The 13,438-nt window shown below is 35.0% G+C and overlaps 1 protein-coding gene across 3 annotated transcripts in view; it reads right to left on the reverse strand.

Annotated features, from left to right (window-relative positions):
- Positions 1 to 9,662, reverse strand: part of LOC127961382 (regulator of G-protein signaling 20) — a 315,518-nt gene extending 305,856 nt beyond the window's left edge. Inside the window, exons 1-3 of one of the 3 annotated variants that reach the window (XM_052560471.1) lie at positions 9,282 to 9,662; positions 6,101 to 6,275; positions 4,167 to 4,247 (exon numbers count right to left, since the gene is read on the reverse strand). In XM_052560471.1, coding sequence (XP_052416431.1) covers positions 4,167 to 4,247; positions 6,101 to 6,246 — 227 coding nt within the window. In that variant the 5' untranslated portion in view covers positions 6,247 to 6,275; positions 9,282 to 9,662. The remainder of the gene's footprint in view (positions 1 to 4,166; positions 4,248 to 6,100; positions 6,276 to 9,281) is intronic. The other 2 variants (XM_052560472.1, XM_052560473.1) reach the window with 2 other exon arrangements.
- Positions 9,663 to 13,438: the final 3,776 nt, after the last annotated feature.

Consider the following 13,438-nt stretch of genomic DNA (forward strand, 5'->3'; position numbering starts at 1 on the left):
AAAAGCGCAACGTTTTGTTTTGTGTTACCGTCCTAGGTCGAGTTCCACTATGCGAGTAACTGTATTTAAATAGGGAAAACGTGGAGGTGTTTGGTAGCTTCTCTGCTTGGCCCATATTGAATGAATGGGCTAAGCTAAGTGCTTTCAAAGTGTCACCGTGCGCCAAAGCGATTGAGTGCACGCACTGAGACGAGAGAGGTATGTATCAACTCGTCTTAGGTAAGGGAAAAACATAGTTTAATATGAAAACACGGTGGAGTATCCCTTTAAGCACATGGCTTGTTGTGTGATTGTTTGTGCCATGTGCTCTCTCCTGTCTATTGTCTGACCCCGCCCATCTTGTTAACCCATTATTGTAACAGTGATTCCAGCCACAAGGATATGCTGTTTTATTTCAAATCTAAGCTAAATAAATGTAGAAACAGCACATCCTTGTGGTGTGGATAACACAAAAGAGCATACACAGCACAGTCGTGACACAGAGGAGAGATCGTTGATGAAGGACTTATTAAATTAAGTCATTATTTTTGTTTACTTTACGTACAAAAAGTGTTCCCATTGCTTCACATAACCCAGATTACATATCTGATGGCAGATGGAGTATTCTGACAATGACTTTGCATACCTTTTATGGACCTTGAAACTGTTATTTACTTGGCGGTCTATGAGACAGTCTCAAGCCTCAAGGTTTCATCCAGAATGTGTTAAATTGTGGTCTGAAGACAAACAGATCTTTTACGGGTTTGGAACAACATGGGGGTAAGTGATTAATGACAAAATGTTCATTTTGGGGTGGAGAAACCCTTTCACTTTAGATTATGTTTATCATATTTAGTTATGTGTTTTATTTAATTTATGTAAGCTTAAATATCACTCTTGGTTATTAGAAAGGTATTACAGTATATATTTGTCACCCGTTTTGATTTTGTTGTGACGTGATGTAATATTGATTAGTTCATTAAATAACTGATCATCATATGTATTACATTACATTCATTTGTCTCCACCTACAGGCATCAGTACACACTATAAAATGTTTGGTTAAAAATAACCCAACCTGTGACCCAACTATGGGTTGGTATAGCACCTTCCCATCTATGGGTTATTTAAAAGTTACAGTTGAGTTAATTATTTATATTAATTAATATCAGTATTTTTTATAAAAAAAATTACTTAATACAACCATATTTTTAAACTACTTTGTTGTGAATTACAGATTTAATTTTAATATGCAAATAACACATTTACAAATATATTTTGAAATATTTTATTTAAAATGTACAAGAATGTGTAAAAATACAACTGACATTTTCAAGATGTACAAATGTGTCAATTCATATTCATATCAAAACACACAAATGTGCAAATACAGTTCACAGCTATGGCCTAATGATTAGAGAGTTGGACTTGTAACCCGAATGTCGCAGGTTTGAGTCTCGGTGCTGGCAGGAGTTGTAGGTGGAGGGAATGAATGAACAGTGCTCTTTTCACCCTCAATACTCATGACTGAAGTGCCCTTGAGCAAGTCACAGTTGCTCCCCAGGTGCTGAATATGGCTGCCCACTGCTCTGGGGGTGTGTTCACGGTGTGTTCACTTCTCACTGCTGTGTGTGTTTGTGCACTTGGATGGGTTAAATGCAGAGCATCAGTTCTGAGTATGGGTTACCATACTTGCCAAATATGACGACTTTCAAATAAAATGAACATAACATAATAAAACAAAAAAATAATCATAAAATCAAGTAATAATAATAAAAACTATACTGCATTTCAAATATACATTTCGAAGAAATGTTTGAAACACAGATCGACTCCTTGTAATATCATCTCCTTTTCCATCGCCTCCTCGTTTAAAATAATAAAAACTTGGGAGGAGTTTTCCTTGTCACCAAGCACCAGGACGTGTGGATTCTGGCTTGTCTCGTGATTCAAGTACAGCACTAATTAGTGCCAACCTTAAAAGAATAAAAAAAGGTTCAGTTAACATGCATTGTGATGATATTTCATTGATACACTCACTTTACAAATGAGTGAATTTAAATGAGTTAAAAGTTATAGTGAATTTAAATTGGTTAAAGTGTTAATTCACCCAAATTTTACATTGTCATAATTTTTTTTTTTTTTTTTCAAAATATCTTCTTGGAACGATTTGTATTGTAAAACGTGTCTTATAATGTGAGTAAATTTTACCACAATTTACCCTTTAACAGATATGGACTTGTAGGGAGGAACAAAAGTACACTGTAAATGAAAGGAAGCTTTGTTGGACGGAATGCGGCAATAAACTTATTTCACTTCATTTGTCCTTTTTCATAATTTTTGGAAAGTCATAGGTCTAAGTAAAATTGAAAACTTATGTATCATTAATTTAAATAGGTTACTTTACCTTGAAATGTTTCAGTTAACAGGCAGAAATTCTATTGTTGCAATTTTTCCTTCACGAAAAAGTCCATTGTCTAAAACACAAGTATAAACACATTTAGTACAACACATTTAAAAACATGTCAATGAATCTAGCTTCATAACAGAAATTTCTGTAATAATAGGCTATTCTAATAGATGCATGACAAAATTCAATATGAATGAACCATAACACTTTTACCACAGGTAATTAGTGCTGGTGCACTAAGACGAATATGACTTCTGTTTTACGCTCCCTCTTAAAGGTTGGTTGTAGGAGTAACGTTATGTAAATTTGGGGCACTGGTATAAATTTCCGCTGAAAGAACAGACTGCCTCACGACTGCGCGCTTTTCTTTCGTCTGGGTTTTGAACTTTTATTACAGAAAATTGCAGGTTCATTCAAACGATTCTCATGGAGTCTGTTGTCTGTCGCATGACTGTGTGTGAGCTCAGATTAATTCTAATGATTTTGTCAAACTTTCACATTTCACCAGACATTTTTATTAACTGCAAGTAATACTTGTCTAAAAAGTTTTGCAGCTAATCTTTTAATGTATTAATCCTGGTGAACAAACAGGAATGGCATTCATTTACAATCGATTTGATTCTATGGGGCAAACAAACAGACTTATGGGAATACAAACTTTTTTTAACGTATAAAAAAATAATAATTAACGTTTTAAACACATTACTTAATGTTATAACAGTTATATACATCATACGATTATATTAACAGTTACTTACTTTTCATAATAATGCAGGCTGCCGCTGATGTCCACGCTGAGTCTCTGACTGGACTGTTAAAATTTGAACCGGAGTGAAGCGGGAAACATATTTAACCCAACAGCTGGGTTATAACTAAAAATAACTCAACGACGAGAAAAAAAATGACCCAACAAATTTTAAGATAACCCAACACATTGACCCAATATGTGTAACCCAACAGTTGGGTTAAAAAAAACAACCCAACGTTTTTTACTGTGTTTGTATTGTGGTCACTGAACAAATTAGTGAAGGTGTCTGAAACAACATTTTGGTAAATTAATTCAAGAGACTCCAGTCACTGGAGAAAATTTAAATTCCAATGACTAGAAAGAATGTGGCTTGAAAAAATAAATATATTTTTTTTATATTTAAAGGTGCTGTAGGGAACTTTTGTAAAAAAAAATATTTTTTACATATTTATTAAACCTGTCATTATGTCCTGACAGTAGAATATGAGACAGATAATCTGCGAAAAAAATCAATCTCCTCTGGCTCCTCCCAGTGGTCCTATTGCCATTTGCAGAAACTCCATCGCTCCCGGTAAAAAATAACCAATCAGAGCTGCGGTCCATAACTTTGTGTGTGTTCAAAATGTAGAAAAATTTATATAATAAGTGAGTACACCATGAATCCATTTTCCAAACCGTGTTTTTGGCTTGTCCTGAATCACTAGGGTGCACCTATAATAAGTGTTTATATTCTGACAATTTTAGATTGCTTCGGGGATACCGCGGCGGAGTAACCCAGTACCTTTGTGATTCTTCATAGACATAAACAGAGAGAAGTAGTTCCAGCTACGATGTTCTTCCGCAAGGTGCAAGCAGTTCTGTTTATTAACCGCTAGAGCGTCAAAAGTTCCCTACCGCAGCTTTAAGTAACATTCAAGAAACATTAAAAAAAATGACCCCATTCAAAATTCCTAAGAGGAAAGTTCATAAAAGTTAAACCTCTTTGCAATATCATGTAATTTAAAATATTACATTTATAATACAACTTACATTTGGTTGGTATCAACGTCCTCTTCTTTTTCGAAATTTGTCGTCAGAATTCCTTCCTCCTTAGCAGAGCGTGCTGTAAGACTACATACACACACACACACTATAAAAACATGTTTTTTTTTGTGACGCATGAACATCCACTGTGTGACACTTGAAAGTCTCAGGAGAAGGATAATAGATGAGCACTTCTAAGCTCATTCTAATTGGCCTTAATGAAGTTTCCTAGCACACGTTTACTCTCATGAGAAAATCTCACAACAGTGGTAAAAAAAAAAAAAAAAAAAAAACATCAGAACAATTTCACCCAAAATGCACTGCAAAACAATCTGAGGGTTTGTGACAACTTGAGGGTAAGTAAATAAAGGAATTTTCATTTTTGGGTGAACTATCCCTTAAATTGTCCTCAGAGGTTATAAATCCAAAAGCTAGCTCAGTGGAAAACTAGTTCAATGCAGAAGAGAGCAGAGACATGTTGCACAAAGCATGTTTCGTATTTTTTTTTTCATCCAGGTACGTTTGCGTTTAGTTTGAGCAAATTCTGAGGAGTTTCTGGTATCAAAAAGGGTTGGTTTTGAGTGGGTTGTCACCATAGTAAATTACAGAACACCGCTACCTTGCTCCAGAGCAAGTTTTATTCTGGGTTAGAGATCACAAACCCAAATTGGACTAATCAGCTGTAAGCAAAGTAACATATATCTGATTCAATATAGCCACTCCTCCATCGCTTCAAATGAAAGCAGCTTACAGTCAAATAATTTTAGAGACAAAATTTTCAGACTACTTTGAAACTCTGAGATTGTTCAGATAGCTACATGCAACACACCACATGTGTTTTATTCCAGACTATATAGTCCTGTTGAAAGCGTGCTTCTTTACTTCAGGAATTATAGTATCTAACCTGCCTGGCCTGCCACAAAGGAGGTCTGTGGATCCGCCTTACTAGAAGTCCCTTGAGCTTCCTATCTATCTTGAGCTTCACTGTTATTATATATTTTTTTGTTTGTTTGTTTTTTTCATTGGTTTCTTGTTGGGCTATGTTCACGGCAAAGTAAAACTTACATATTCAATGATCCTAGGCTTGATAATACTGTCCAATGTATGATGCACTCATGTTTCTTAATAGAGGTTGACAAATTTTGCAGATTAATCGGCACCAACACTAGATTGAAGGAACTATCAGCTATTGGCAAAATCTGCTCCATGCCAATAGTTTTTTGGGGTCTTTGCTGGAGTGCTAAGGCTAGGTTTACATGACAATGGTGTAGTCAAAGATTGAAAAGTTTTGCCCTTGTGTTTTTAAAAATTTCACATATACACGACAACATTCGAGATCATTTGTTCATTTGTTGACTAGATGGTGCATTAGTGGAAAAAGGACAGCAGTATGTTTGCTGTCAAGCAGTGGTCTATAAAGTATCTGAAAGTCATATTCAAGTATAAGTACAGATATCTTACCAGAAAATTACTTTGGTAGAAGTTGAAGTCACCAATTAGGATATTACTTGAGTAAGAGTCTTAAAGTATGTGATATTTATTGTACGCAAGTACAAAAAGTATTTTTTTTTATCTATGTACAGCAGCATAATTTCACAAATCTACAGTCACGCCATTTTGCTTTAAATTTTTATATTATACATTCTAATTAAAATAAAAAATAACTGCTCATGCTACAAATGCATAGCTTCTTTGTTCAGATTTTGATTAAAATGCAGTGGTTGTTTCTTATTTCAAACGGCTACAGACATTTATGTTTGAGGTCAATTTGCCTGTTATAGAGGCAATAAACAACAATAACAAAAACAAAAAGCCTAAACAGGGGGGTGGGGGGGGGGTATATGCTGAGCTAATATGCTGATGTTATGACTTAGTAAGCCAGGCAGCCTATTGAGAAACCATGTTCTATTTCATGTAAAACATTTAAAGAGGTTTCTTACCAAGAACAGCTGCAGCAGCAACACCAACAGAAGCAGCAGGCATTTGAGGGAGAGTTAAACAAGCCAACCGTTTGGGTGTTCACACTTCTCAAGGTGTGAGTGTTAGGGGGAGTATTCTGCACTTTCCAGCATTCTGTGGTGGACATTTTCCCATCTCCAGTTCAGACCCCATTAGCTACAGACAGAACTTTCAGTTTACCAAAATGCTTCACACAAATGAAAACATGATCTGTGCAAGAGTTACCAGGGTCATTCCATGAAATTGGTGCTTTTTCCACTTGGAAAAAATAAAAAAATAAAGTAAGTTTAAAGGGGTCACATGATGCGATTAAAGTTTTTGGGTTGTTTTATTTGGAGTGTTACAAGCTCTTGGTGCGTAAAGAAGATCTGTCAAGTGGCATAGACTAAAATTCAAAGGGATATTAATCATCAAAGTGAAGCCCCCCTAAAATGCCTCATTTAAACATGTCCCCACATATCAAAAAAGTGTGGGGATATGGAAATATTTGTGTAATGCCGCCCAAATGTTCATGCAAAGAAAAGCTGTGGTTTCCAGTCACAATGCACTGGGTCAGTTTACCAATCAGAGCAGACTGCTCTTGGTGGAAGGAGGGACTTTGTGGAAAACGATGTATTTGAGAGAGGCGGGGCATAGTCCAAAATTATGTGTTTTTTTAACATTAAATCATGTCAACATATTCTGTTACACCAAATACTCAAAATAATGATCTTTAAAAAAAGCTTCATATGACCCCTTTTATTAAAATTATTTAAATATCCATGAAATGAAGACACCTTAAAATGACAAGAATTTGTATTGTGCCATCTCAGGCATGAATTTATTACTCATCCATGTAATTTATTATTTTATGACTATATTTCTACCTCATGTTTTTGGATTTTTGTCAAACCCTGTTACTAAGTGTTACTAGATACTATAGTTTAATTAGAACTGTGTGATAGTTTTCACATACATACGAGCAGCACTTTAGTCCCTCTTTTCACTGAAATTGTTTTAAATTTATGTATTTTTTAATTTCTTTCAAATAATATATATTTTTATATTTGTCATTCAGATGACAAAGAACATCCTAATTGTGTAGGGTGGTGAACACGTCAAATAAGATTTTTTTTTTTTTTTGCTCCAAGAGAGATATTAAAAAAGGTCTTTGTCCAAAATAAAATACAGTTTAAGTTAAATAGGAAAAACCTAGAAAGCTATTTATAATATAATATAATATAGACCAGATACGATGATCTCTCATATATATATATATTCACCAGACTGACCAAATTAATTAACAGGGATAACAGGACATAGGTCTGCAGTCACTTTGCTGCTCTTGTTAATAATTTAATTTGCATGGATGCATATTGACAATGAGTTATGGAAAAAAAAAAAATAATATTGAGACCGATCATCCTATCTGGTCTTTAGCAACAATAGTAATAGTAACAGTACCAATAATACTAACTAAAATGTAACTCATGCTCATATGCCACTGAACGATATAAGCATTAGCCCAATAATACACACAGGGTGACCTTTAACAGCTATCTGCTTATTTAAAATGAAGTTCACAAAAGCACATATTGTACACTTTGACTGAGGGGATTTTACTTGTAGATACTGAGTATATTGAATGTAAGAAATAACGAGGAGTAATGTAAATAAATAATGATGAGACATACAGTCAAGCCTCACAGATAAGAGATAGAACATTATTGAGGAATGAGAGAAATATGCTTATATTTCAAGTGTTGGAATCCTGGTTGAGAGATGATGTAACCTCCTAGAAATGATGTCACTTGATTGTACATTATTTTACATGGGTTTTCTGATGAGGGTAACAATGCTGACATGAAATCAGGGGAAACCAATAAAATGATTTATATTTTATTAAAAAAAAAGCATACTTGTGCCAAAAAACAATTAGACTATTTAAAAAAATAAACATATATTATTTTAGGATAATTTTTCTTTCATTTTGCAAATGAAAATTCCTGCTAAAAAAGAAAAAAAAAAATCACAGTGAGGGACAGGCCAAAAACCTTACATAATAATTATAATAGCAGGGCCAACACACTTTCAGGGACAACTTTTAATTCTAAATAAGAACATTTAGATCATGGAAATTAAGTATCAAAATATTAGATATCTTAAACTTGAATAAATAATAAATAAACATTAAAAAAAGTAACAAGTACAAAAAAAGAAAAAAAAAAAAAAAAAAAAAACACAAATATTTGCATCTACAGATTTTTCCCTGACCTAGATTTTTCTGTAAATGAAGGGTCCACAGTATTGCTGAAAAACACACTCCCTGTTTAGCTGTCAGATGTCCAGATGCACAAAGGCACAAATCCCTAAACAAGGCCTTATCTGCAGATTAAACTTTTTTTTTTTGTAGATGCACCTACTAAACCACATTATGTATGATAAGCTGCAAAAGAGACAGGCACAAGTGGAATGCAAAAAAAAACAAAAAAAAAAAAAGTGAAATTTATTTTTTTTGTAAATATGTAAATAATGGGCAATATATTGCATCACCAAATTTTTTTTAGATAATGTACATTTGTGCATCAATATATTGATTATTGCAACAGGCCTAATTTAATTAAAGTTACTTTTTTATGTAATATTTATGAGTTAATTATTTGGGACCAATTTCGGGGAATGACCCACCAATATGACAAAATTACACATTCACAGTTAATTGTGCTTAATTAATTTAAGCAACCCTCTAGGTATGAAAGAGGCCTGCAAGCCACAATACACAACAGACATGTAGCAAACATTTATATCCATATGAGACCAATTACAACAGAACACCTGAACTCATGCACAGAAGGGATCACTGAGATCACTGTTTATATTCATGCGTCTTTTTTCATAATAATAATAATAATAATTTTCAAACAGCATAAATAAACTTATCAAAATGTATACACAAGCCACAAAGAGACTCGATGATGGGTGTTTTCCTAAATGTGGACGCACAGCTGCATCAATTATCTTCATTGTACTTAAGCTACTTTTAAAAAAAAAATCATTTTATTTGTATAAGAAATGCTCGCTATATGCACGCCTCTGCAAGACTGGATGTATCTTATCTATAACGATTTGCCTCAGAATACGCAGTAATGCACACATACACTAAAACACAATAATGAAACTCACCTTTTCTCCATTGGTGTCCGGTAAAGACTAACTCCAGCCTTCGTTCACACACCCATTAACTGCAAGCTCTCGCTCAGCTTCACCATACTGCACGCATGCGCGTACATATCTGCTTCAAATGCACTCTGACGTGCACATAGCCAACCTCACATGCGCCGTTTAAATCGTCTTAATACAAGGTTTTTTTTCTCTCATAATTTTCTGCTATTTATACATATTGAAAAAACAGTGGCAATTATCTGCACCTATGTATTGTAGTATAGTAAGAAATAATAACAACGACGTGATATCTGATTTGAAAAAGTAGAGAAGAAAAAGGTTCAGCAAAACCTGGATTCGAACCCTAGTCGATCGCGTCAAAATTAAATTCAACAGGTATACCCCGAGTACTACTATGCCAGTGGAACTGGTCGGCTTTGTAATCACACTTGGTGGGTGGAGTTAGTGTAAATCTCCCAACAAGGCGACCTGGGGCCTGTACCATGATGGTAGCTGAACAAATTCAGAGTTACAGGATTCGTTTTGAGTTGACAAAAACAAACCTCTCAAATCCGGCTTTGTTGGTACCATAATGCTGTTCATTAACTTTCTTTTTCAAATCAGGCTTTGATCCTGAGTTTGTGGAGCGCGTGCACATGAATGTGTGACATCACTGGCGAACAGCCAATCACGAGCCTTGAAACACAAAGCAAGTTTGATTTACTTCTCGCAAGAGACCCAGCGAGAATCAAAACTAAAGGTTAAAGGTTTTGCTAAAGGTTAAGAGATTGAAGAATATGACAAATTTAAATGTCATATGAAAAATAAAGGAGGACTAATAAAATAAATGATCTTGCTCCATCAGTGTAGTCACAAGTGGAACTTGTTAACTTAGTCTATAAATTTGAAAATATATGGTGATAGAGACTTGAACATTTAAGTTCAGATTTGTAATTTTTAAAATAGTTCAATCTTTTGATACTACAGCTTATTTATATCACATGATCTGTATACATTAATATTTATTTGAAATAATTTATAATAACTGTTAAACTAAAATTGTTTGTGTGTAAGAGATAAATAATAATACGAATCACAATAATTATATAAATCATAAAATGTTATTAACATTAAAGCCAGACTTCTATTTTTTTTTTTTTTTTTAAGCATAAGTGACCTTTAATTTGGAGCAAGTTAAACTGGAGTGACTTTGTGTCAGACATGTGTCACTTCTCTCACATCTGATTGGTTCACCTTCAGTTTGAGATCTCTAATCCAGAACATAACCTGCCCCGGAGCAGGTTAGCCATGCAGCGTAAGATACCATGGCAACGAACACCGATTAAAGCCGAGCTACTTAGTACCTAAAACCCAGGGTTGGCGGAAACTAAGCTGAAACATAGCTGGCTAGCCACCTAATCCAGCTTCATGGTACAGGCCCCTGAGACACTCCGTTTGTTTATTTTATTTTATTTATTTATATTATTTTTATTTATATCCGATTCCGTTGTTCTTGATTCTTTTTAGTAATCAGCCTATTTCGGGGCGTGATCATAAAATCCTGAAGATACATCTTTTCATATCATCATGCTCTGATAATACACAGTCATGAGTCATGACGTTTTTATATTTCATGTTTCATTTTGACGTTACTCAAAACAGTGATACCTAAGCAGGATAGTGGTTTACTTACTTTATAATATCTCCATAATGTTCTTCATTCAGGCCGAGAGCTCGCCCAAAAACACGAGGCGAGGCCGGATTTATCACATGAACCAATTGCATTCAATTATAACCGATCATATCATAGCGCGATGGAGACATTAGGTGTGTTTGACTTGAATCATGGCTACAGATGGCAATTGGTGAGAGTAGCTGCTTCCCACATAGCAAATGTCTTCTGGTCCAGATCCTGGCCAAGCAATCACTTTTCCCTCTCCCCAAGTACCGCAAATAACGACAGCCCTGAAGCCCTAATCACCCTTAGCTGGGCCTGAACTGGGCCAAAACAGGTTTTATTATTTGTGCCAATTCTCAGCCTTAAGTAAATCAGAATCCCAAAATCTGGGCCACACCTGGGCCTTGTATAGCTTAGACCCACAGAATCTTAATATTTCATATTATTGCCTTGTGTATTGACAGCAACATAGTGTTGGCCTAGATCCGGCCCACATCTAGCCAACGTGAAATCCATGCGGGCCAGATTTGGGCTGGATCTGGGCCGAAACTGCTTGCTGTCTAGTAATGTACAAACACAAACTATGCCAATAAACTGAATAGAAAATCAGACTTTCAAAATCACAAATCATGTAACTGTGCAATAAAAAAAACGTATTGCATTGATTTTTCTATTTATTTTTATAAAGAACAAATCAACCAATAAAGAGTGAGTGTATAAAATATACTATCTATAAGAAAAACGTAACAGATACACACGTGTAACTTCATCTTAATAATTTATTACAGATGTGTCAAAGAGCAGTACAACGGTAGTCCAAATGACGATGCATTTCAGTTGCAGTCCTCTCTGGCAGAATATAATGCTAGTGCAAAGAGCAGGGCATACTTTAAGTTGTTAAATGCTGAAAATACTATCCCAAATCCCGATCCACTCCGTCAAAGTGTGCGTTTCTCATTCAAAACATGCATCACCGGAAACACGGCAGTTCACAATCTATGACAAAACTGGCAAGAGCCAATAAGCGTTTGATAACGCTGCTGTAAAACATGTTGTAAAACTTCTTAACGGCACATTTTTTAAGGGAGGAAGGAGGAGAAACATATCGCCGATGAATTGTTTGAATTTGGATCTGTTCCTCACACCAAGCATCACATGGATACAGAGGATTTAAATAAAAGATAAGATACTTTTGATCATTTGATCATTTTATTTAATGCCTTGTGCATGACAGCATACTAATAAAAATGATGTGCACCCACTCTCTATTATAGATCAGTGTCTGCCCCATGGTAAACCAAATAAATATTACATGATAATGGTTATGTAAGGATTTTAAGGATTCTAAGGTTATTTGTACCAAGAATAATAATATAAAATTTTATAAAATTATATTTAAGTGCAGTGTAATACACTTGCCTGATTTGATTAATTTTGAAATGATAATGTTTTATTCGGTTTTGACTTGCCATTTTAAAGACTACATTTTAACAATACTACACTTAATTAAAATGTATGTGATCATTTTACCATTATCATGCAATATTGGATTTATCTTGTTTATCATGAGTCACACAATATGCTGCCAGATCTTAGCCTGATTTGGGCCTCATATCACTGGACTGATCCGGGCCACACTCCTCCCACCAACAACTGGCCCTCATATAGTTTGCCGGTCTTCTTCTTCTCTGAAATTAATCACATTTTTGAGGGCCTAAACATGCTCCAAAACTCACGAAACTTTGCACACGCATCAGGACTGGCGAAATTTACATCTGATATAGGTTTCAGAAGTGGGTGTGGCAAAATGGCTCGATAGCGCCACCTGTTAAATTTCAACAGAGTGTTCCTCGAGCTATGTTTCACATACATTAATGAAAATCGGTACACACATGTAAAACACCATTACCTACAAAAAAGTATTTTGGTACAAAAGTTATTTTGAATTTCCTGTATGATTTTTGTGCAGTTTTTGCCATTTCCATGCCTCGTACTTTGACGAACTCCTCCTACAGTTTTGATCGGATTATCTTAAAATTTGGTGAGGGTCATCATAAGACCTTATGTCATGTTAAATTGCGAAGGTTTTGAGTTTTCGTCAAGGGGTGTGTCCCTGGCAGCCTGACAAAATGTGATGTTTCGCTGTGAAACAGGAAGTTGCTTTAACTCAGGCAAGCAATGTCCGATCTTCCCCAAAGTTCACACGTGTGAGAGGTTTTCTGTTCTGAACAAACACCCATGACCAAATTCAGTTATAGTCATAGCGCCACCTGCTGGTAACAGGAAGTGACAAGGTTAACAATGTTATGGACTCCTAGGAACAAATTAAAAAGTGTCAAAATGTGTTAAATAGGCTGGCAACATGCTAGAAACATAATAAAACATACTAGCAACATTTAGCTAAGTGTGCAACATTTAGCTAAGTGTTAAAGCATTCTACTGAGGCAGTGAAAAAGGAAGTTGTTGTAACTAAGGCAAGCAATCTCCGATATTCCCCAAA

Source organism: Carassius gibelio, chromosome B7, assembly GCF_023724105.1.
Source record: "Carassius gibelio isolate Cgi1373 ecotype wild population from Czech Republic chromosome B7, carGib1.2-hapl.c, whole genome shotgun sequence".
NCBI lineage: Eukaryota > Metazoa > Chordata > Actinopteri > Cypriniformes > Cyprinidae > Carassius > Carassius gibelio.